A 25,983-nucleotide genomic window follows, 5' to 3' on the forward strand; every position below is an offset into this window, starting at 1 on the left:
TGTGTGATTGACACATTGCGTTTTGGTGCATGCAGAATTGTATTCTTCCCTGCGATTAGTGTGTAAAAATGATAATGCGTGGATGTGTGTGTAGGTTGTTTGGTGGATACTTTGCTGGCAGACTGTACCGCACATTGAAAGGCCATCGGTGGAAGAAGGGAGCCTTCTGCGTGAGTTTTTTTTTTTTTTTTAATTCACAGCTTTGTGAACTTGAATACTAGTAGTCCCTTACTAGACACTGCCCCGCTACTGGGACATTGTAAGAGTCACTGAAAAAACGTCCTACCATAGTACTACACCACTATGACCGAACACAGGGCCTTTAGTAATACATAACGACTTGGTCATTGCCATCCTGGTAACAGCTAATTTATAACAGGTGTAGTGTGTTAACCCATTTTGTCCTAAGCCCTTTTTGGGAAAGGGTGCCCTCTGCCTATTAAATCCTAAATATTTCAGCCTCCGAAGCACATACAAACATGAAATAGGTTACATTTAAAATCTAGAACCTTCATTTTGCACTAGTATAGTGTTCATTCAGCTCTACCATGCCCACATCTTTCATAAAGCAGCTCAAATCTCAAGAACTTGAATGCAGCGTATATGTCGCTCCAGGACACAATGGGTTAAGGGGTTAAGCATGTTACTACTACTAAGTTGTAAAATGGAATTCTGTTTTCTGATGCTAGTTATGGTTTCCAATCAAATCTAAAATGATTTTCATTCATGAATAAAAGTATGTTCTTCTGACAAAAAAATAACCTGTCTTCAAATGATGAATGTCTCTTGTCTCCCCATGTGTTTTGTGTGCAGACTGCCATGCTGTATCCTGGTGTCGTGTTCAGCATCTGCTTCGTCCTCAACTGCTTCATCTGGGGAGAGCACTCGTCAGGAGCAGTGAGTGCTTGCTGTCGTCTCACTGGTGTCTCTCGTTCTTGCGTTCTTGCGCTCTCTCTTTCTCTTGCTCACTCTGAGTAGCGTGGTCAGTCACACTAGTGAACTAGTTCTGTTCATATGAAGAAGTTGCGCTAGTCTGATTTGGGTTCCAGTTGAGAGAGTCCATACACTTGAAATCCTTCTGTTTCGTTCATTTCATTTATTTCGTGTAGTCCCTAAAAGAATGAATGCATGTAGTAGTAGTAGAGGGATTCCAAGTGTGTAGACTTCTCTCATTTGCAACTATAGGTCTATCTACCCCTCTCTTTGTCTCTTGCTTTGTTGCACAAGTACACACACACACACACACACACACACACACACACACACACACACACACACACACACACACACACACACACACACACACACAGACACACACACACACACACACACACACACACACACACACACACACACACACACACACACACACACACACACACACACACACACACCTTGGCTGAAGTTTACTGTAGCTTCTCTACCCCACCCTCCCCATCCCCGTCCCCCTCCTCCACAGGTGCCATTCACCACCATGCTGGCTCTGCTGTGCATGTGGTTCGGCATCTCCATGCCCCTGGTGTACCTGGGCTACTACTTCGGCTTCCGCAAGCAGCCCTACGATAACCCCGTGCGCACCAACCAGATCCCCCGGCAGGTGCCGGAGCAGCGCTGGTACATGAACAAGTTTGTGGGGTGAGTGTTGTGTTTTTTTGTCTTTGTCATTGTTGACTTCCTGTATAATCTGTTTTTTAAGACTATAATTACTGTCTTTGTGCACACTTTGTCATGTGAAACCCGGACAATTGGTGACGTACGGCAGCCTCCAGAGCTTGCCTGTGAATGTGGGAATGTGTATTTAAGTACATGTTGTGTTGCACAAGCAAGGGCTTTTGATGAGCTCCACCCCAATGAGCTCCTATTAGTCCATTATATTGCGCCCTGACCCTCGTTCTTATATGTCATTATTTGTCCTGTGTAGAAATGTATGGACTATTACGTAAATGATACGTAGATGCCTGAAGAAGATCTATGATCGAAACGTTGCTCCAAATAAACTAAGTCTTTTGCAAGCAGTGTGCAGATCCTTTCCCGCTCCTATTACGGAAATGACCCAACGCCCTGCTTGTTGCCAGCGCCTTGTGCTTTCTCCACAATAGCCTATGGAATAGAATGTTGGCGAGTTCAAACTAGCCACCCCTGGTTACATTCTGTCCATAGCGACAGTGAACAGTGATTACTTGGTGTGAGGAGTCTACAGGGAACGTGTCTGTGTACATCCTCCTGCCTAGCGACGTGTAAAATGCCTGTAGAATGTGTCTCGTCCTATCAGATAATTGCAAAATGTATCTAACCGGATCTAACGGTTGTATACTTCCTTACACATCACCCCGCCGGTACTCACCCATGCATTCACAGTAATTGGCAGAGGGCCACCCTCACCTGAGGTGACTGCACTTGCGTGTATGTGCCACTGAATCAAAACCTGTCTGACTGGCCAATTACTCGCCCTTTTTTAAGAAATTGGACCGATTTCAAGTTAGCTTGGGCGTACACGCACCACCCTTTGTCATCACTTCTCTTGAGTACTTCAGTAAGTCTCCCCTGGGGCTACCCCATCATTTGAATTCCTTACTTTATTTAATTTCTTTTGTTAGTATCAAAGTGGTGGACAGGCTGGCTTTACCTGTGTAACGCCAGCCTGTTGGACAGGGAACCCCTGATCTATGCTTAAAATAATAAAGTTGCAGCTTGCAGCCAGCTGAGTGCAGTGATGTGTATTGTAATGTAATGTAACAGTGTAATTTAATAGAGACATGTTCTCCACAGCATCCTGATGGCTGGTATCCTGCCATTTGGGGCCATGTTCATCGAGCTCTTCTTCATATTCAGTGTAAGTCAAGCGTGTGTGTGTGTGTGTGCGTGTGTGCGTGTGTGTGTGCGCGTGTGCGCGTGTGCGTGTAGTCTGTGTGCATTACTTAAATTGCTCATTTGGATTTTGGAGCAGTGCAGTTTCTGTTTTCTCTGTGAAATGGCTTTGACATGTTGTGTGATTTGTGATTTACATTGAGCTTCCTTTTGACGTTTGATTAACCGCCCTCAGGTTTGATTAACCTCCCCTGTTGTTGTGCAGGCCATTTGGGAGAACCAGTTCTACTACCTGTTTGGCTTCCTCTTCCTCGTCTTCATCATCCTGGTGGTGTCCTGTTCCCAGATCAGCATAGTCATGGTCTACTTCCAGCTCTGTGCCGAGGTGAGGCTGCCGACCGGGCAATTTAATGGGAACATCATGAAATGTGATTTTTGTCACTGAATGCTACAATAGTCTCCTTACCAAGTTGTTGCCCCCTAGTGCTTCAACACCATTTTACTCAAACACAGTATTTTTTCAATGGTGTCAGAGGAGACGAGGCTTAGTTGCTACAGGCAAACAAAGGAAGCACATTCAAGGATGCACAAACAGAGGTGCAAGCAGGCATACAATCGACAGATTAACAAGGCAGGCAAGCAACACGCAGTGGGTAAGAAGTCTTGGCAAGAGGCCCTGCCGTGGCCATCTGGTAGGGCACTCGCCTTCCATGCGGCTGACCCGGGTTCGATTCCCGGGCCGGGTCCTTTGCGGACCCCTCCCCGTCTCTCTCCCCATTCACTTCCTGTCCAGCTCTCATACTGTCCTGTCATTAATAAAGCCTAAAATACCAACAAAAAAAATCTTTAAAAAAGAAGTGTTGGCAAGAAAAGTTGAGAACCACTGCTCTAGGAACTAGGTCACGTGTTGGAGATGTGCAAGTAAAAGCCTGATTTGAAAACCAGGAAGTACAGGTTGGCAAGCCGGCCGATCATCAAACAAATGAAGACCTGACTTTGCCCATCCGGGTCTGTTTGGTTGCAACGCATTTAGCTGCAAAACTTCAAACAGCCTAACGTGGACGGAAGGAGTCTTAATGCTGCCAGGTCAAACTGGTTTCCACAAAGTGGAATGATACTGGTTCTGGCATTGCAATCAGTCTAGCCGCCTTCCTCTTCATGACATTTTCGCACGAGGGCAGGAATGTACCTTAATGTATGTACAGTATGCGACTTGGACCTAAAATGCAACACACATGACACGTGCCACACTTGTGGCATCCGCTTGAGGCAGACAGCAGGAATTGGACCTGGAAGTCATGAAAAGCTGGTATAGCCAAGTTTCATTTGCAAGATTATACAATTATAAACACATTCTAGACACGTACGTGGGCGTACAATTGCAAATACATAATAGACACATGGGCGTACAATTACAAGCACATAGACACGTGGGCGTACAATTACAAACACATTATAGACATATGGATGTCAGTGTTTCTGGCTGAGCCGTGGATATTGCGGCTCATTCTGTATAGGAAAGTTTCCTTTTTTTGATGGCGTCAAAAGCGTTAAAAGAGAAGTTGAACTTAAGCGAAATTTGTAATGGGTGATTCCGCTGAATCGGTACACATTTCCAAATCCACACGTCCCAGAGATAAATGGCCATAAAATCATTACAATAATAATTACATGCATAATTTTTAAGTACAACATTGACATGTATTTTGTCACCAACCCGACCTTAAGAATAAGGCACTGTATTGTTATTTTTCATTTTAAATTGCTTTTTTGTGGACAAAATGGGTTTTGGCCTGTCCCTCACAGTAAAAAGTTGTCTTTCAAGTAGTCTTTTATATGTTAATTATAGATGAAATCATATTATTTTCACATTTCTATGTTGTTCTAGGAGTAATGTAGTTAACAATGTTGTCAACATGCATGAGTGTCATATTTATATATTTTTCATAATTTTGCAGTGTCCCCTGAGTTGGTAACAGGTATGACATTGAGATAAAAAAAACCCTGTAAAATAATGGTTAATTCCCCAAATTACACTGAATTTCCAGGAGGTTACATCACTCACAGGAAAAGGATTTTCACCACATAAAAAGAAGTAACATAGTCTTATTTAGCATGGAATTTTGTTATTTTATTGGCATTTTGGGGGTGGTGACTTACAGTGTCCTGCCTGTTACCACTTTTTAACCCATTATAGACATGGTTTCTATATTGAATATTCTCCAAATTCACAAGTAATATTCTTTCAAACTATATGGTGTCTGCTCTTGTGACCTTCAACATTAGCTAGATAGGACCAAATAAGCCTGAAATTGTCCTTCCTGTAACAGGAAGGACAATTTCAGGCTTATTTGCTCCTAGTCAAATAGTTTGAAAGAATATTTTGCTCCTAGTCAAATAGTTTGAAAGAATATAATTTAAATAGAATTTGGAAGGACAGGAAGGACACTGTAAATGTCACCACCCCCAAAATTCCAATAAAATAACAAAATTCCATGCTAAATAAGACTGTATATTACTTCTTGTTATGTGGTGAAAATCCCTTTCCTGTGAGTGGAAATTGTGTAATTTGGGGAATGAACCATTATTTTACAGGGGTTTCTTTATCTCAATGTCATTCCTGTTACTAACTCAGGGGACACTGCAAAATTATGGGAAAAAATATAGATATTACACTTGTTCACGTTGACAATATTGCTAACTACTACATTACTCCTAGAACCACATAAAAATGTGAAAATAATGTGATTTAATCTATAATTAACAAATAAGACACCTTGAAAGATAACTTTTTACTGTGAGGGACAGGGAATATGTCACGATTCGGCGGAATCACCCTAATGAGGTCGGCGGCAGCAGGCAGCAGCCAATGGAATGTTTACATTTTTCTTAGTACGAACGTCGTTTGATTGTTCTCCCTGATGGAACGGTTCAGGTTAAATCGTTTGCTGCGTTCATTGCTCCTGGTCTGTGCTTTCCAGGCTGGACTCTGCATCGTTATAGCTCTTTCAACACCTGCTGTCTGTCCGTACAGTTACCCTGCATTCACATGCTTCCATGAAGGCGATGCATTACACTACGTTCCCATTCACTTAGCATTGGATTAGAGCACCTCCTGCAGCACTGAACTGTAGTTTCTACCATGAAGACTCGAGAGGCAAATTAATGTTAACATTTATTGAACAATAGACATGATACAAAAATGCATGAATCCGTTTGGCGAGCAATTACACTGGATACAAAATGCATGAATCTGTTTGGCGAAGGTTCCCGTCTTCGCGTTGAACTCCGGGGTAGGACAGCATATCCTCCAGCGGAGATGGAGGCGGGCGTAGCCTGCCCCCTAACAGACGAGAACCACTGGTGACGGTGGACGGAGGGGTGGTGGTGGCTTCAAAGTCGGCTTAACTGTAAAGCAGAGATCAGAATGAGTGACAGCTTTTTAAACTAACGTGAATGCGATCCATTGGCTGAGAGGGAACAATGCATGAGTGATGCGTAACGGGGGATTCCCCAATCTCGCGTTGTGATTGGTAGACGATCCTGGGCAATGATGACGCATGTATGATCTGTCAAAAGAGAGATTTGGTTAGCCTAGTAAGTTTGACAGCCGAGAAATTCGAGTCTCCCTGGTAGAATTTACGCAAGCTCCCATATCGTTTGTGATGCGTTGGATGCGTCAACAGTTGAGAATTGTCAAACTTTTGGCGGATGTCGGCCATGCGTCAGCCAATGAAGAAGTTTCACTCGGATACAGCACCACTTGACATGAACCACTTGATTAGCAGTCATATGCCATTTTTTGTTGTTATTGGGTGCTGCCCCTGCGTGAAAACTGTTGTGAATCATGCTACACTGGTGTGTGACCCTAGTGTTAAAACGCCAACCTTTCGTTCAAATCACAAGTCGTCCACCTTGCCCATGGTGTGACCCCAGACTATTTTGTCTCATGTCATATTCTTGCTTGTCAGTCTAGTCTCCCCCGTCATCATTAGGTGTCTTCCCACAGGCCCGGTTCTACTGGGTCTTCGTTCTACCGAGGCGTGGCTTCAGTTTTTATTTGCATTTACCCCACCCATACGCACCCATCTTCAGTTCTAACAGTCGATTTTAGAATCACCACAGACGTGGTTCTAGGCGTGCGGAGCTTAGTTCCACTACGATATGTTGCTCTCTCTGTAGCCTAACCTAGGATTTACCGGCATGTGCAAAACATCTATCCCCACCCACGCACTTTAAAAATCAACATGGCTTGTCTGTCGGCAGTTTTTACAGTAGACTAGACATAGGAAATTGATCAAGCAATTATCATGTTCTTTAAAGTAACGTTTGTCCTTTGCCAATGAGTTGCCAGGAATTGTTTTTTTGTGCTGACTGCATTCGTCTATACCGATTTAGAAAAAAAAGGGAAAAAGTCGCTATTTCCATGTGGGAAGTTCCACCCCTCCTCGTGAGAAGCCGTTTTTACGGGAGAAATAGCCGAGTATGAACACGCACCATGCAAAAAAGTCTTCACAATGCACACTAATCTGTTGGCTAACATTTAAATTCATTCATTTTTCATTGCACATCTTTTCATACGCAAGGTCTCCGTAGGATGGGTTGCATTTCTTCTGCGTTACTAAATAAAACCGCACGAGTGTTCATAAACTTTAGGTCATTTTTTTTCTAGGATGGGCCATGTATGGGTTAAACAGATTGCTTCCTCATTCGTGAGCCTCTACAAATCACGTTCGTCTTAATGCTTTTAATAAGTATGGCAACAGAGCATGAAAATTGCAAGGGATTGGATGTAGTTTTGGGGATAGATATTGAATGCATATGCTGCAACAGAAGAGAAACAGGTCGACCATTAATATGCAACTGAATATGCAGACAAGAGGACTTTAATTAGATTTCATAGGGCATTAGAAGTGTGCATGCTGTGAAAGTATGGTAAACATCTCACCGAGAGTAGTTTTGGACGACGGGTTGTCTGGCTATCCATTTATTTGCGTCCTGGTTTGGAGGGAATTGGCTACAGTTATCACGGCTAAAATCTACAGTCCAACCTCAATATCAACCTCAATAATATAAGACTAGTGAGTAATGAGTAACTGGTATCGTTTTGATGAGGACTCCTTTGCCTGTGTTATTAACCGTGAAAGCCTGGTCATTGTGTTCACGCGCCCAGTCAGGGCAGCTGCGACTGCGACTGCTCACCTACTGCACCTACGGTACGGAACTCTGCTAGATGGAAACGCGTACTAAACCAGAACCGTCAACCCCCGCCAACTTAAATGAACATTTATGAAGCCAGCACTGGAATGCGGAATCCTATGTAAAAATAGCTACAGTATGAAGTATTCGCCTCAGGACTGCAATGAACTTCAATTAACTTGTCTCATGACCCTGAATACAAATGCCCAAAACACATGGTTATTACTGGCAGCAATCATACCTGGCAATTGTGAAAAGCTGGTTCTGCCAGATATTGCATGTGTACCACTATGAACACAAGCGCCTCCAGTGTATAGAACACTTTAGTGTTATGTCCTCTCTGCACGTCACATCACATGTCAATAATAAATGATAAACTACAAAAGCGCTCAGAGAGCACACCTCTGCCCTCTGGTGTAGAGCAAAACACACGCACCGTGAACGAGCAAATGGACACACTCAGACAATCACATAACCTCTTTGGTTGAGGTTATGAGGGTCCAAACCATTCTTTATAGTAAGCTAGCATAGCCTGTGTTTGCAGTAGAGCAGAACAACATCACTTGGGCTATTTGTGCCAGCGAGCACTGATTCAGCAGATATGAGGGGGTTATTTTTATTATGCAATGTCAGAAGAATATCAGTTTCCCTGGAAACGCAGATGTCTAGCTGTCTCTTTTTGTTGTTTTAACAAATAGCTGCCATGCATTGGTTTGCGGATATGCATGCACATCTTGTTTGTCCGTTTCTTGGCTTGCAGTCGTTGTCATAGGTTTAATTTCCTCTGCTGTCTGTAAATGCTCCTCTCATCTTCTCTGTATACAAATCGAAGATAGGCTGACAGTATTTTCTCTAACTCACAGTAGTTCCGGCTAATGTTGGCAGACCAATGTGGCTCTGCCATTCCCATGTGTTTGTCTGCCAAGGCCTGCCATTGTTGCTATGGTCAGCTCGCCAAACTAGTCAATGTAGGCCTATTTTTGTATGTTCCTTTAATATGTCAATTCTACCACATGTAGAGAGAAATAGACTTTGTTTTGCAACAGAGTTAGTGGTGCATTCGACTTTGTGGTCCGATTAAGAGTAAGTGTAAGTGTAATAGAGTAAGTGTAATAGAATTAACCAGGGGTGTAATTCCTAGAACATGGTTAAATGATGAACCTAGCTCAGTTAATCCACAGCGTAGTAAAACTGCTAAAAGATCAACTGCTGCAGGTGTCATTCAGTTATTAAAATGGGCTTGAGGCTCTTCTATTACCAGATATACCACTACCCCCAGCTTAACTTAACCAGGTTAGCTAGTGAAGCACCTTCTTGGAATTGGAGTAGGTCAGTAGAAATGATTGTGATGTGATGTGTGTGTTCTCTCTCCCTGCAGGACTACCGGTGGTGGTGGAGGACCTTCCTGGTGTCTGGAGGATCAGCCTTCTACGTGCTGGTCTACGCCATCTTCTACTTTGTCAATAAAGTAAGGCAACCTATGCTACTTTGCATGTTCTTCGGGGCTTATATTCCTGTTAAGGCAAGATTGTTTTGGACGATTGTTGACACTAGACCAACTTTCTCCGTTAGACATTCACAACACTTTTAGCTACACTTAACTTTAGTCATGGTTGAACTATGGTTTTACATTGTCCTGCAGACCATTTGTTAGTCATTCGTTTGTTTGGGGAATGGCCAGTATCACATACCCATTACCATCATGATTATAGGAAGGTTAGTGCAGTTTTATATGAAATATGATATGAGCCGCCCCCACAAAAAATAGCTTTTTTGTAGGGTAACTTAGCGCAGGGCAATACACGATCTCTGTTTTTTCAGGTGACTTAGTCAAGGTTTGTAGGTGTTTGTTGTCAAGGTGGTCGTGTTTGCCATAAAGTGCTGAGGGAAACCCTGGTCTAATGAGGGGGCAGTGCACTACCTCCCCCACCAACCATTTAGACTGGAGAGAGTTCCCGTAAGACCACAGGGTTTGCCTCAATATTATGGCTGAAAGTAGTCTGCATGGTGCCTGATTTCAAACTTGGCCGTGTTTGCCTGTGAGAAAAAAAAATAGGTCTACTCTGAGAATATTTACTAGGAAAGACTAGTCATTGCTAAGATGTCATGTAAGAGTTCATCAGAGACCAGATTCTGTCGTGCTCTGAACCAAAGAAGCATTTGACCTACCGTCCTAGTAATAAGACACCAAAGTAAGGGTGTTTTGAAGGTTTTACAAAATCATGTCTATAAATATCATTGTAACATCGAGTGTACTTGAAGTTTACAGTCAGTCAGTCGTCTCAACGTCTCTGACTCTCAATCTGGTGTTGTTCATGCACAAATCAGTTCAAATCTGTGTTTCGCAAGGGCCAAATGGCGTCGTTGAAGTGTGTAGATTGGACACGCTGATTAGAAATCCTAAATTACAAGTTAAACAAGAAACAAGCAAACCTCCCCTTTTTGCCCTCTCTGTGTACTCATAACAGTAAGCATGAGAAAATTACTTCAAGACCTTTTTAATTTCTTCTCTCAGACGCCCGAATTGGAGCCTTCAACATATTTGTTGGAAAACAGACAATAAATGCAGAGGAATTAAAACGTGTGCACAGAGGGATCCCAGCGCTTGGCACACACAAAACCTCCTTGCAATGTATAGATTGGAGCGCTGCCTGTTCTCTCCCCCCTAACGATTGAGCGCGTGCCAGAACATACAGCGCTGGGTTTTTATGATATTGAGCATTATGCGATTGTTCTTCGAGGCTGTTAATTGATTGAGCAGAACCATATGTGTCTGCGGGGGCCTGAAGTTGGTTTTTAATTATCTTTTCTCAAGAGAGAAATCTAAGTTTGTGTGTGTGTGTGTGTGTGCATTGGTGAGTGCGTGCGTGTGCATGTGCATGTGTTGAGAGAGTGAGGGAGAGAAGGCGAGCCCACTTGTCTCCACGCTGATTAAACTTCGAGGGCGGTCCTGTTTAATTCTGTCTGGGCCTCTTGACTATGTAGCCGTTCACTTTTCTGTATTGATCATTTCACAAACACCACAGCTGTTGCCACCAACACAAATAGTATTTTAGGTCTGGCAAGAGTTGGATGTCCATGTGGAGTGTCTGACTAAAGTGATTGCCTCAGATTTACTATGGCCACCAAAGAGGTTATGCGTTCATCAGTTGCACCAGTGTTTGTCCTTTAGCAGAATAACTTCAAATGGCATGGCTTTTTGACTGCAATATTGACAACGAGGTGGTATTTTTTACCCCTCGATGTGGTTTGTGTGTATGTTTGTGTAACTTGTTCCACCACTGTGCTCTTTGTGTGAGTTTCTGTTTGTTTTGTAATATTTTGTTATTTGTGTTTTGTTGTCTCTGTCCTCCTCCATCCCCAATTTGTTTGTGTTCATGTGTCTTTCTTCCATCTTCTCATACAGCTGCAGAATATTCCAAGAACATGGTTAAGTGATGAACCTGTTTAAGTTAACATACAAAGTATGGCAAATCTGCTAATGGATATCATTTAGCTAAGAAACTAAACTTAACTAACTTCAGGACTCCAGGCTCTTGTATTGGATCATTTACCATTACCTCAATATTGGCTTAACCTGGTTTACACGTACTACTGAACCATTTTCTTGGAATACCCCTCTGAACATCGCGGAATTTGTTTTTCTTTGCTTGTTTGTGAATTTGTATTTGAAGACCTTCATTGCAAAATGTTGGGACGTTTTGGAAATTGACATAGTGTCTTGGCCATTGCCTTGCAAGATGTAATATAAATAGGTTTTAAAAAGTATGTTCTCGAAATATTTGAATGACAAGAATTCACACATAGATGATGGGACTTCTGACCAGTCATTTCCAATGATCAAATGCAAAAGTAAAAAAAAATGGTGGCAATGTCATTCTGCAACGTAACTCATTTGTTGTGTTTCAATTGTAATATTTGTGTGTGTTTTTTCCTGTCTCTCCTCCCTCTGCTCCTCTCAGCTGGACATAGTGGAGTTCATCCCCTCGCTGCTGTATTTTGGCTACACGGCGTTGATGGTGCTATCCTTCTGGCTGCTGACCGGCACCATCGGCTTCTACGCCGCCTACATGTTCATACGCAAAATCTACGCCGCCGTCAAGATCGACTGAACCAGCCGCTGCTTCTCCTCCTTTTACACACAAATAACACGCACGCACGCACACGCAACCATACACACACACACACACACACACACACACACACACACACACACACACACACACACACACACACACACACACACACACACACACACACACACACACACACACACACACACACGTGCAAATGACCTTGGTTTGTTTTGGTTACATCCATCTTTTTTGTGTGGGGCGAAGGGGATTTTTTTTTTCCCCCACCCCTTTCTTTTTGGATATGGTCCATTGTTATTTTACGAGTTTTTTGTTTTGTTTTGTTCTATTTTTTTATTGTTCTGAGCACTGACGTGTAAACCGGACGGAGCACGAGGTGGGTTCTGGGTGGGAAACGGCTCCCCCTGTTGTTCAGAAGAGAGAATAGGTGAGGAGGGATTGTGCACAAGCATTCCAACTCCTCGTTCCCTTTCTCTTATATGCTGTCATTCTTCTCTCTCTCTCTCATGCGTTCTCATTCTTTCTACTCCTCTGTGTCTTTATCTCTTCCATTTCTTTTCTCAGTCCTCCTCCTCTGTTTTTATCGCCCTCCCTCATTCCCCAACTTGCGCTCCTTGTCTCCTCCCTTTTGGCACAGAGAAAAAGCTATTTCTCTGCTGGACTGAATTCTTTCCTTTTTTCTCTGGATCTTTTTGTTGATATTAAGACTCTTGAATCTTCTCTCTACATTTTCACACATACACAGACACACGAACAGTCATACATGACATGGGCCAAAGCGTGTAAATGGACTCTGACTGTCTTGATCGTTTTTTTTTTTTTTTAATTGGTTTGTTTGGAAGAGGGGGTAACCTCTATAGGGGATTGGGGGATTTGTTATGGGTCGGGGCTGGAAGCATATAGAAAACATTTTACAAACACATTGTCTTTTTATGTTTGTTTGTTTGTTTTTAACGTGTACATCTTATTTAATTTGTAACTTTTGGTCTGTCAGAGTATAGGTCCGTGGTCATGCTGAGAGTGTGGTGTTTAAAATAATGAATATAATGAACGTTTCATGATTTCATGAACGTTAAGAAAGAGTGTTGAAGGGTGAAGAAGACAAAAGGAGGGCTGATGATGATGATGATGATGATGATGATGATGATGATGATGGACCTTAGTATGGAAGCGTGCAGTTGTGTTGTATATATGTCTTCACCATGGGCCTCAAGGACATTCTACTGCTCTCACTAACGTCACGGCTGCACTGCAGCTTGACATGCTCCAGCTCCTGGCCTGGCCGTGTAGCGAGCGTGTTGCCACTGTTAGCGGTATGTGAAAATGAACTGACGTTCGTACGTACTTAACTGTAGTTATGTGAAAGGGGCACGACAAAAAAGAGGTGCTGGACACTGACAACTCAAAGCCATCATGCTGTGTTTTAGAAGATTCCTCTCTGTTGATAATGACTGTAGAAACTCAGTATCATATACACCCACACACCTCACACAGATCATTTTTGTTGTATATTGCTGATGCGTTGTCTTTTGTCTCAATGAAATAATGCAACCTATTTGGAAATCATGTACCGGTATGTGTTGGTAACCACAACCTTGGGTCTAGGCTCTTTTATAAAGACCTAAATAAAACCTTATAAATGGGAGTCATGTGGGTCAGTGGTTTTGGACCAGGACTGGGCCAGCAGCGGTTCGAGTGTGATGGAGATGAGGCAGCAGTGTTGTAGTAAAGCAGTTCAGGCCTTTTTTGGGGGGGGGTTACTAATAGAAACTCATCGTTTTGATTGCAGGGGCTTTACAAACGGTGCATGAGGAGGACCACAACAACAACAAAAATCTAAGTGACATTTTAAATTATTGATCTTTTTGGCTACGTTTTCTGTTTTGTTTTGATTTTTCTTTTTTTTCGCTCACCCCTGCTGTCTTTTTGGTGTGTTTGTGGGCATTTTAATGAGGCACTGAATGAATGCTTGAAATGTCTCGCTCTGCCCTCCCTCTCTCCCTCAGCTGGATCCCTCAGCCGTTTCAGTGTTTGTGGCCGACAGATCGCTCAGACGCCAACAAGCCCGTTTTATGAACATGTTTGGGGACGTGACTTTGAGGGGAGCCAAATAAAGGCAGCTGTGGTGAATGACTTCGAGGAGGTTTATTGGGGGGGAGGGGAGGGGGTGTCTTTTTAGTGGGTTTCAGCCTGACCTGTCTCGAACCCCAACCCTCCCATCAGTCAGTAGAGCTTTGTCCTGCGTGTAGCCCGCCCTATACAGTGCAATAAAGACACTATTCTGGGCCCAGGACAACTGACCCCCTTGCCCTCCCTGCCTTTGCATACAGTGTAGTCCTTGCCTACTAGCTGGCTGTTGTGATTTGGTCACTCAGCAGTAGAAAAAGTAGTAGTAAGAAAGCCCAACTCTACTGATGGTCGTGTTGTCATGTGAATGGCTTTAGCGAGGGTTAAAGAGCTTGGATGTCGTTGGAGGTTAGGTGTGCATGACTAACTGACTCAACTCAGAGCTGTATTGGAAGCCAGAGCTTCTCGTGTTCTACTCATGTTCTCCCTCAGAATTGACCGATCATGGTTTGCTCTTTTGTATTGGCTGTAGCACTAGACCTTTAGAGTCAGCACCTGTGTGCATCATGTGTTCTCTTTTGCGAGGGCTTCAGCACCTCTCATCCTCCCCCAAGGTTGCCAGGACTAGAGTTTGTGACTCCAGAGACTGCTTTGCTGTGCTCTCCGCAGACATACTTTCAGACTTTGCTCCACTGCTGTACCATCCGACCATCGTGGGGCCCATCAGTGGCTGTCGCACAGTGTGTGGCCCAGTGCACGCATGTGCTCAGGTGTGGTCGAGACTGGAGGGCGCCCTCATGTGGCCTCATGAGAACTTGCAAAGCATCAGGTTCTGACCCTGAGGGAGATCAGTTGGCTAAGTTGACCCTTTAGAGTTACCGCTTTTCCATACAAGGGTTGATTCGGCTCGACAGATTTTTTTTTTTGTTCACAGAAAACGCTTTAGAGTGTGGCTTACTTCAGATCAGTTTCCTATTCATCATGTGCTACCATTTCTCAATCCCCTTCCACACATTCCCATCACCTACAGTAGGCTTACGGGGCTTCAGCAGCAGTGGACTAGTGGGAGCATCAGGGCCATGTTTCCCAAAACTATTGCAGTTAACCAGTTAGCAAGTTAAATTGGCTAATCTATTTAGCAAATTATGGCTTTGAGAAAACGGCCCCCGGCTGAACCTGACTGTGCTGAAAGTGTTTGTACATTTCTTTGTTTTGTGTTTTGTCTTTTCGGAGGCTTTAGTGATCCCGCACATGGCGAAGATCAAGACATTTGATCCTGCTGCGGACTGGATACAACACAACAAAACGAGAGCATTTTTCTAAAGGTTGTACTGCTTGCCTGTTGTGCGTTGGTATGTGAGTGGAAGTGTATGAGTCTCTCAAGGTGTATATAAATACAAGCGCTTTGTGTTTGTTTTGCTTTTTTTTCCCTGTGAGGTTCTGTACCAACTAATCATGTCATTGTTTTTAGCCAAAACGCATGATTTTTTTTAAAGAAAAGAAAAGAAAGACTTCAAATTTTCTGTCACCCTCCTTTAAAGAATGTAAAGTTATATATTGTATGAGACAATAAAAAGTGCCGAGAAGTTAAAATTTAACAAGCTTGTTGCTTAATGTGCAGTAATGTTCTTGTATGTCTGTTTTACTCGGAGGTGAGGCTTTTCTTCCCACTTCCTCAGAGCCATCTCAACAGGGTAATAGATATAGGGGCTATTTTAATATCTAATCTCCCATCCTCTGCTTGTGCTTGTAGCCTCGTGATGCGAGGCAAGACGTCATTGATGATAGAGGTGTTATTCAGTATCTCACAAAAGCCCAATTCAAATGTCATTTTCCAGTTTGCAACCGAGCTGTTGACGGGGTAAATTCCCCTAAAAGTTGTGCCTTGCTTGACTGTCACTTGCCTGATTATCATCGACTTTCAGATCTCGTACTGAGATTCTGGTCTAACCAAGAAGATAACGAATGACATTTCCAAACGGCGCGGTTAACCCTCCTCCCTCGGTTTCTGGTCGATACCAGAAAGGGCTGCGCCGAAGTTAAACCAAACATTTTCTTAGACCCAATAGAATTTTCTGCTTAAACCATGTCACTGCCATGAACGCATCCCTACCCAGCACCGTTGCTAAAAGTTGATTGCTTTCTGACAAAGTGGGTGGAGTTTCCCCAGCCCAGCAGAGCTCAGAAAGTACCTGAACAAGCTCTTGGCCTGAGAAATTTTGCAGCGCCGAAGGTGTGGAGGGCGTAGCCTTGGTACGAGGTCACAAGCACAAGGCGAGGATGGGAGTTTGGACAATGAGATGCACTGTAGGCCAGTAGTTTTAATAGTGGTGATCCTATGCGTGGGTGTGTGATTGTGGGCACCAATGGCTGGGTGTCTTCCATCTTCTCTGTCTCGCATCTGTAGCCCCTTTAGCAGCGCCGTGGCAACCCATGGAGGGGGTGCTGTGCTGTGCTGTGCTGCTGGCTGTCAGACCTCTAAATTCCTCCCAACCTGGGAAAGGAAATATTTAAAAAGTGATCGGACGGCCGTGCGCTATATGTATCATGAGCCAGGCTTTCTTGTTGTGAGAGCCTGGGCCCTAAGCAATGTCTCGAGCGGCCGTAAGTATAGGGCTGGCCACACCACAGCGTAATTAGGGCTGGCCTTGACTCCCAAAACTTTTGCTTTTTTATCACTTGGAAGCCGGCCTCCATCTTGTGTCATTTCATCTCTGTACGGTGGTGTGGTTTCCTGCTCTGGTGGTTTTTGGTATGTGAATGGCAATTTTCAGGCAGGGTTGGGGGGTGGGGAGGGGAGGGGAGGGGGCTTCTCTGTCCAACCTCTCTCCCTCTTGTGCTGTCTCGCTTTCTCTCTCACCTCTCTCGCTCCTTAACTCACTCTCTCTCTCTCTCTCTCTCTCTCTCTCTCTCTCTCTCTCTCTCTCTCTCTCTCTCTCTCTCTCTCTCCCTGTCTCTCCACTTTGCCTGCCCAACAGGAAATTAACAAACGACAGGCAAGAAAAAAGTATGAAACCGTGGGTTTGTCTTTTAATCATTTTAACATAACACAATACAAGTCAAATGATACAATGTACTGTACAAAGAAGTAAATAGGTATGTTGTTATGTCATCTCTTTGGATCAACCAATATACAAATCTGTCACTTTACACGGTGGAAACTGATTGCATGTGAGTTATGTAACAAAACAAAAAAAGCAGACTGTTTTTGTCCTGTAGCATATTCTCTTTTTTATACAACGCTCCCTGTATATGATTACTAACTCCATGCTATATAAAATAGTGTAAGGATGAAAGCAAAAACAAAACAAAACAAAAACGTCCATTTTTGTGTATTTCACCTTTTTCTTCCAGAGGTGGCAGTAATAAAGGGAGTACTAACAAGGACTATGTCACTAAACAAAGATACATAGAGAGCTTGGAATGCAAGACTTAACATGAAGCTAAAAATATATAAAACTACACGTGGGAGGTTGCCTGTATCACAGTAGCCTGCCCATCTCCTTTACTATAAAGCAAAACAAAAAAGAGGCATTTACTTAAAAGACAAATCTGATTGGGTTTCTTTTTGCCATATACTTTTTTTTCTTCATAATATATTCCCTTACATTTCTCAGTTCTGAGCCTACTGATGGGAAAAATGTTTGTGGATAAGTGCATCCCGAGTAGGCACCACAGTCCAAGAAACTGATAAGGCCTTTGAGCCAAAGAGGTCACAATTGACAATGTTAAAAATAGAAATTCATGTTTTTTCCATGAAACTCGTTGCTATGAAATGTCAAATGCTGCTGCATGTTATTCAATGCGCAAGACAATACTCTTCTTTTGAAATGGGATGGTCTGCTTTGACCAGTCATGGGGACACGTCAGGCGAGGTTTTGCTGTGACCAAGGCCTGTTTTCCTTGTGTTACCCCTCAATTTTCTGTGTCTCTTCCGCTTGGACAAGCAGCGACATTTACCCAATTTAAAACCATCAAGTTCCAAATATTCAGAGCTGAACGAGAGACAATGAAACCTGAGAGCTCTTTGCCATGAGGATATGCTACAGTATGGTCATGCCAGGTACCCTCGCCCTGTGCCTGTGTCCATGCCCAATTACAACAACCTAGATGGCTGTTCCATGTGGATCAACTGCTAGCACAAGCACTGCGGGTGGGGTGGGGCGGGCACAGTGCGTAGTTTGGGAGGGTACTTCCTGCCTGCCTGTATGGCCCTCGTCACGCCCATTGGATATCCTGGCAGGCCAGACTGTGACATGAGAAGTCTGGCATTGCACCATTGACAGAGCTGAAGGTTGTGGGTGGAACTAACGGCTGGCGTCTAAACTGCTTATTGGCACTTGATAAGCTAGCATAGCCACGCCTTCACCTAGCTAAGCCCTCTCAAAAGAGTCCCTGCAAGGGCACATGTAGACCATTGTGATTCTGCCATTAGGATTCATCTTGTTTACAAGGCTTCCTACTGGAGACATAAGACCACCAGTACCACCTCAGGCATGGCTAGGAGATGAAAAAACACTCTCGTCTCTCCACTTTTTTTCTCACAGCTGCTGTGATGGTGATGGTTCTTCAGGGGTATATTTTGATTAAATATTTTTTTGATTGTGGTGAGCCTTTTTTGTTTTCTTTTTTCAATTATTTTTTTTTGGCCCGTCTAATCAAACAAGTAATGGGGAGACATTTTAGACTCCTTTAAATTCACATGAAACAAATTTTGATTAAAGATGAAACACCTTATGGGAGTTTTAAGGAAGGGTTAGGGGCATGAAGAGAGAGAGATTAGTGAAAATCTATTAAAAAAAATACTGTTAACTCTTTTTGGAAGAGGGAAAACAAGACAAACAAAAGATGAAATAACATCTATTCCTCAGACTAATGGCACATACATGTACAATGTCAAATACAAAAAAATGTTTAAACATACAAACAAAACAAAACATATAAGGCTGAAATCTTAAAAGAAAAATACTCTTTTTAAAAGGTTTAAAAGTGCTAGAATTCAGATCAGCTCACACAAACCCGGGGAGGACAAACTCAATAGATGCCAAAAGCTTAGAGAAAATGGCAAAATTATCTGATAGCCTTGGCTACATACGAAATAAAGTTGATTTTTTTTTTTTTACCTCCGAATAAGTGAATATATTTGCTCTTCTTTTGACAACCAATGCCATGACACAAATATTCAATAGTGCTTCACATTACTGATAAATGCTTCTTTTTTGGACTTCACAAAATATCGAGATAAAAAAATGTAGATAAAAAGGTAAATCTATTTTTAAAATAGTCATATCCAGGGTTTCCGAAAGGAATTTTGGACTAAAAGCATTTTCTTTTCTTTTTTTGTTGTATTTTCCCCACACGTTTATATATTTTAAGAACAAATTAGAGAATCAAAACCAAATATGTTCAGTATTTTAAAAGGGTGCCACATGTCTTTTGAGACATTCATCTTCTCATTGATTCTTAAGAGCTTTTCCTACAGTATTTCGAATTGGATTCCTTTCACCAATACATATATATTTTATATTTTTTCATATATATTTTTTTCTTGAGCGATTGTGCAAAATATTGTTTCTTCTCCTCGGGTTTTTGGTATGAAAATAAAAAATAATAAAAACAAACATTAAAAATGAGGTGATGTGTTGTGTTGTTTTTTTCTGAGGTCCTGTTTCAAATAAACAGAAAATAATATATCATATGACAACAAACGACTAGGCAAAAATCCCAATCAAGTGTCCCCTGCTTTGAATGTCAAAGACCAGGCTGGTGACTTCTTTGTTCTGTATACTGTGTCTTCTCACACCCTTTTCATACAAAAAAATGTTCCTTAGAAACTGTAGAAGCAGCTGAATATAGAGTATAGAGACGAAAGGACTAACCAGTTCATGTGTCCTACTGTGCATGTTTTAGCTAGACTGATTTTTTTTTTCTTTTCTGTCTTTTGATTCAACATGTTTTTTTTTGTCTCTTTCGTAAAACATCTTTGCAGTTTGAAATGTTCCTCTAGTGGTCTATGGTTGTTATGGGCAACCATAGCTTTTAAAAAGCAGCAATACTTATTTTTGTATTCTTACATTTATTTGTTTGAGTTGTGGTCACCTTAGGTCTTCCTTATGAGACACTATATTATGGTCATTCACATTCACTATGCAGTAGAGATGAACATGTATACGCGCCCTAAAGGAGCAGGAAGGCCTAGCAGGCAAGTGCTATTGAGAGACCCTAACATGAGAGACCCCACTATGACTATCTGTGGCAGTCAGTGATTTGGTAAGGACCTGAGTGTCCTTCTTGTTAAAAAAGGCAGTAATTGTTGTGACTTAATATGTGGTGTGAGGGACATACGGAAATGTTACAAAGTGATTGATTGCACAGGTATTAAAGTTCCGAAATAAAAAATTAAAAAAAGTTCCTAAACCTGCACACATGAACTATATGTTCTTTCCCAATATGAAAGTAATCTATCTTCATAAACTCATTTAAATTCAAATTTAAAACAGTGACCATTAGGGTGGTGGGCTAACGTCCCTCCAGTATCAACAACAGTGTTCTCGGGTATAGTTTCATGGTAACCCTTCCTAATTCTATGGTGCGGGGGTCCAAGGTTAGAAAGTAGGGCTTTAAGCTGAAGTATACATTTCATTGTCAGAGGAGAACATGTGTCTACAGTGGAATGGATCAGGTGTAGGTATGCCTGTCACTGAACAAACTAATATGGCGGATATACTGAATGTCAGAATCAGTTTCAATACAGCCAGACCTTTTTTTCATTTTCCAAATCAATCACAATGACAGGGCTTTCTATCCAAACACTCTACAAAGAGAATCAAAGATATATTAAATTCATTCTAGCCGATTATGCCACTAATAGCCTAATATGCACGCGTCCACTCCTCCATTCGGATGGGCACTGTTACTCTGACTTGCGCACATCACGAAGGTAAAAACAAATAAGACAGAGAAAGCTATAGGGAAAAGCTAACACTTCATCCATTTGTTGATCAAAATGTTTGCAAGATACATAGGTATGTAAACCTGTCAGACATATTTCTTTTAAAAAATCAGCAATTTTTTTAATACATCTATCTAAAAAATTACACTTTACCGAAAAAAAGCAATTATAATATATAGTTTCTGATGTGGTATTTCGTACACTGCAAAAATATTCTTTTTTTTTCTTTAAACTGAAAGTTGTTATTCATTTGTTTTCTATTCACATATGTCAGGGTTATTATTAACATTTATTTCTAGAGAGAAAAAAACCTGCCTAATAAAAACTTTTAGCCTAAAAATATATATTTTCAATTCCGTTCCCAGCTGGGCGCGGAAAGAGAAGTTTCGGTTGCTGTGGAACACTAGTGCTGGAAGGAAGACTGGAGGAAGAGTCCATGTATATGTGTATATGCCTCCTCTTCTGATATACTCTACGCCCCTGTTGGCATTTCTGAATATAATATAGATCTCTTGGGATAGCGGATTTGCCTGTGACAGCACAGGCCATGAGCACCAACAGAGGTATCTGTCCTGGGAAGCATGGGGTGAAAGGTGAAAGGTGAAAGTTGAAGGGGTCACTAGGGTCGCCATGGCGATCCCCAGTAAATCAAGTGCCTTCTGCTGTAAACAAAGTGCTTCTCTCGAAGAAAGCTGTAAACCTGTGTAACGTCCTATGATATTCCTCACATAATAACATCTATTATAAAATTTTGTTTTTATTTGTCATTTCTGGGGTTGGTCGCTGAATTAGCTGTGTAACAAGTGAGGGGGGGGGGGGGGGGTTACGAATGAGAATGTTAACCTCAGCTGTTTTCTAAGTTCTAACATTGCTTTCAGTTTTCTTTCAAGAAAACAAATTGTGGCTTGTGTTTTTCAATTCACAGCTAAAAGATGCACCTCTGAAGGTATATAAGAATTTGTAAGTTGAGCCAAAGGGCACAGATACCAGACCACAGGGGCAACTTGCCACAGCGCATGTCTTTTTTTTCACATTGAACTGAAGACATATTAAAAGGTCCACACCCTGACTCTGGCAACTGGTATAATTGACTGTCATTTTTTTTCTTCCACTAATAACGTCTCAACTGGTCTACACTTGGCCAAATGTGTAGTTGCTCTGGCAGCTTAAATGTCGAGGGAGTGAGAGAGGACGACAAGAAGAGTGAATGACCTCATTCCATAGCTGATTTGTTTTTCTCCCTCTCTCTCTTTCTCCATCTCTCTCCACTCCTAACTGCCAAAGACGGTTTGAGATTAAGGGCAAACAAGTTAGGTCTCACATTTGGAAAAGCAATTTTTTTAAAAAGAGAGAAAAAAACATCCTATTCACTTCAAACTAGACTTTCTGCACCATAAAAACGAATGATTCTTCTCTACATTAATCTTTGAAACATTTCTTTCTTCTTAATATTATTATTGTGTAACTTACGCAGTACCGCGCCTTTAGGCCTACTGATGCTGCCTCCTAAGCTAGTTTATAAGGGGAAAGGGAGGGTAGAAGATAAGAGGTAGGAAAAGAGCTTGGAAGGAGATTGGGCAAGTAGGGGGGAACGTTAAACATCAAAAAAATTAATAACATCATTTCATTCTTTTTTTTGTTTTCAGGAACAGCCTAAATGAAAGCGGTTTTGCATTTTTTGTTCCTATTTTGTTCCTGTTTCCTCAATTTAAAAAGGGTAATTTTCCTCCAGGCTCAATCAAAAAGCTTTGTGCGCTTCAATTAAGGCTTCTAAAACGTTCAAGTGTTTAAATCTCTCCCAGCCCTTTTTTTCTCGTTTATGTTCATTTTTTTATGTTTAAAGGAGACCCATGGGTCCCCAAAACGGACCTTGGCCCCCCGCCCTGGCCCTCAAGCCCTCAAGCCCTCAAGCCCTCCTCCCCAGCGAGGAGGCAGCGCTGCGGCCCCCCCCCCCCCAGAGTGGCCGAGGAGGTGGTGGGCAGCTGCAGGGCTGGTAGCCAGGGCGGGGTGGAGGCCTCATTGGAAGGCCTGGTGGAAGCGGGGAAGGGTGGTGGTGCTGAGGCTGGAGCTGAACACTGGCGGGAGGGGATGCAGGGGCCCCAGGGCCAGCGACCCCCCACCACCAGAGCCCTGCTGCTCCTGAGGTTGCGGTTGCAAAGAGGTAAGAGGCACGGCGGCCGAGACCGAGGCGGCCACGGCGGAGGCAGCAGCGGTGGCGTGAGGCTCGGTGGCGTGCAAGGACGAGGACGAGGAAGTCGAGGAGGATGAAGAGGAGGAGATGGCTGAGGAGGAGGCGGTGTAGCCCATCATCAGGCCTCCCGAGCTCATGGGGGCGCTGTAGGGGGGCAGGTTGAGCGGCAGGAAGCCCAGCAGGTGGGAGAAGTCCATGTTAGCAGCACACAGAGACTCGGCAATGACGGCCGGGCTTTTGGAGGAGAGCAGACCGCCGTCGCTGGCGCACAGCTCGTCCGGCAGTCCTCCACCGCCCCCACCACCGCCAGGGTGCTCCACCCCGACGAGGCTGCCCTCCTTGGGGGGCGAGGACGCGGCGTGGGGCTCGGCGGAGGGCGGCAGGACGGGCAGCCCGCTCTGCAGATCCATCAGGAAGCTCTCCATCTCCACCTTCAGCGGCTTGTCCAGCAGGTATGAGGTAGATCCGAGCTGGTACTTGGGCGGCGGGTGGTGGGACTGGTGGGGGTGCGAGGAATGGGAGTGGTGCCCCAGAGGTGGTGTAGGAGGGGGAGGAGGACCGTGAGGGTTCTGCTGCTGGGAGTGTGAATGAGGGGACGTGGGGTGGTGGTGATGATGGTGGTGGTGGTGGTGGTGATGGTGGTGCGGGTGGTGCGGGTGCAGCGAGGCCGGCGGCTCCATGTGGCAGCCCATGCCCATGGCGGCCGACAGCGAGCCGGGCACCAGAGACGGGTGGGGGTGATGGTGGTGGTGGCCCATGCCCGGCTGGGACATGGCCTGCAGCGGGTGATGCGGGTTGTACATGCCCATGGCGAAAGGCGCGCCGGCTGGGAAGGGCTTGGACATCATGGGGTCCCCTGGTCCTCCAGCCGAGCCCATACTACACATCATGGGGCTCAGCTCCTCCTTGACCGAGCAGGGCGGCGAGCCGGAGCCCAGCAGGCCCAGCATGTCGGGCGGCTCCGTCTTGATCTTCAGCAGCTCCTGCGAGTGGCTCTTCTTGACGTGGCGCGTCAGGTGGTCCTTGCGCCCGAAGCGCTGGGCGCAGTACTGGCAGAGGAAGTCCTTGCGGCCCGTGTGCACCACCATGTGACGGCGCACGTCCTTGCGCGTGTAGAAGCGCCGCTCGCAGTGGTCGCACGGGTGCTTCTTCTCCTTGGTGCCGCCCGAGCTCTTGCCCGAGTGGCTCTTCAGGTGCTCCAGGAGCGCCGGCGTGCTCTCGTAGCTCTGCAGGCACACCTTGCAGGTCAGGTCGCCGGCGGTGGCCGCGTGCATGGCCACGTGGCGCTTGTAGCCCAGCTTGGTGTTGTAGTGCTTGCCGCACTCCTCGCAGCGGAAGGCCTCCTTGTTGGGGTCGTGGGTCTGCAGGTGGTTCTTCAGGTGGTCCTTGCGGTGGAACATCTTCTCGCAGAACGAACACTGGTGCGTCTTCTGCGGGGAGTGTGTGGCCATATGCCTGTGTGTGGGCGCGGAGAGAGAGGAGATGGGGAGGAGGAGGTTTACTTTACTTAACTTTTTTTTTNACTTTACTTTACTTTATTTGTTCAGGACATTGCACATTAATGAACATATACATACATGTACATATATGTAAACATGCCAGATTGTAGCCCAAGGGCTAATTTCCATCTGGTGTCCAATAGGCAGGCTAGATGTTTACAAGCAATAGACTTTATGATAAAACAGACAGGTTAGCATGGAGTGAAGGGAACAGTGATGCTCAAGTTCAATGACATGTGTGAAGTTTGAACCAGCAGCACAATCCCACAATATTGCTGTAGGCTACTATAGGATGCTACACTTGGTTCATCAGAATGGCAAATCAGAACTCTTCTCTGTACCTGATGGTTGTGCAAATAAACAATAGATCTGGCTACTGATCCACATTAGTCATACTACATTGATGATGCTGTGGCTTTCAGATTTTGTTTTTTCAGCCCATTGTGGTTTGGTTTGTTGTGTTGGCCTCATGCCTCTTTTATTATCATTTTGCTCTGTTCTTGAAAACTTGAAAAAGGCTGACCAGTGAAAAGAAAATCATCCCCACCATAATGTTGTGCTAGTAAACTCGTCTTGAACCCTTGTATCATATTTGGTGCTCGTTGGCGTCTATAAAATCTTTGGTACACTCTTAAAAGCTTACATTTCGAGCTGATGGCCTTGGGACAAGTGGTGCTCACCTGAAAAGCTTATATTTGGAGCTGAAGGCCTTGGGACAGTGGGGCTGCGAGCAGTGGAACGGCTTCTCCCCCGCGTGACAGAAAGCGTGCAGTCGAAGCTTGTCAGGCGAGCCGAAGAGAGCCCCGCAAACAAAACACTCGTGCCCACCTGCTCTTTCTCCTCTCTCCCTCTCTCTCTCCCTCTCCCTCTCTCTCTCCCTCTCTCTCTCCCTCTCTCTCTCCCTCTCCCTCTCTCGCTCTCTCTCCGCTCGCGGCGTGACGGCGCCTCCGTACAGCTTGGCGGTGGCTCGTGGCTCCTGGTGCTCCTCCTGTGTCAGTGCTGAGATCTGCCAGAAAAGAAAAGAAGGCATTTTACTTTACAAACAGAGGTATTCAACTGTCATAGTAGTGTAGTACTATAGTAGTTAACTTTCAATGTCTATTATAGCATGCCACTGGTGGTACGGCGTGCATTAAAGGGCTACAGAACTGGTTCATTCAAATTTGTTGCAGG

General features: G+C 44.0%; 2 protein-coding genes across 3 annotated transcripts in view; one reads left to right on the top strand and one right to left on the bottom strand.

The window, feature by feature from the left end:
• The window catches only part of tm9sf4 (transmembrane 9 superfamily protein member 4), a 33,939-nt gene extending 20,193 nt beyond the window's left edge, over positions 1 to 13,746 (top strand). The window contains exons 12-18 of the mRNA XM_063208827.1: positions 95 to 170; positions 814 to 897; positions 1,460 to 1,635; positions 2,770 to 2,833; positions 3,074 to 3,193; positions 9,386 to 9,475; positions 11,970 to 13,746. Coding sequence (XP_063064897.1) covers positions 95 to 170; positions 814 to 897; positions 1,460 to 1,635; positions 2,770 to 2,833; positions 3,074 to 3,193; positions 9,386 to 9,475; positions 11,970 to 12,119 — 760 coding nt within the window. The 3' untranslated portion in view covers positions 12,120 to 13,746. The remainder of the gene's footprint in view (positions 1 to 94; positions 171 to 813; positions 898 to 1,459; positions 1,636 to 2,769; positions 2,834 to 3,073; positions 3,194 to 9,385; positions 9,476 to 11,969) is intronic.
• A 3,443-nt stretch (positions 13,747 to 17,189) lies between these two features.
• The window catches only part of plagl2 (pleiomorphic adenoma gene-like 2), a 54,110-nt gene continuing 45,316 nt past the window's right edge, over positions 17,190 to 25,983 (bottom strand). For both annotated transcript variants that reach the window (XM_063208832.1, XM_063208831.1), the window contains exons 4-5: positions 25,491 to 25,816; positions 17,190 to 24,766 (exon numbers count right to left, since the gene is read on the bottom strand). In XM_063208832.1, coding sequence (XP_063064902.1) covers positions 23,137 to 24,766; positions 25,491 to 25,816 — 1,956 coding nt within the window. In that variant the 3' untranslated portion in view covers positions 17,190 to 23,136. The remainder of the gene's footprint in view (positions 24,767 to 25,490; positions 25,817 to 25,983) is intronic.

This window comes from Engraulis encrasicolus, chromosome 10, assembly GCF_034702125.1.
Source record: "Engraulis encrasicolus isolate BLACKSEA-1 chromosome 10, IST_EnEncr_1.0, whole genome shotgun sequence".
In the NCBI taxonomy this organism is placed as follows: Eukaryota; Metazoa; Chordata; class Actinopteri; order Clupeiformes; family Engraulidae; genus Engraulis; species Engraulis encrasicolus.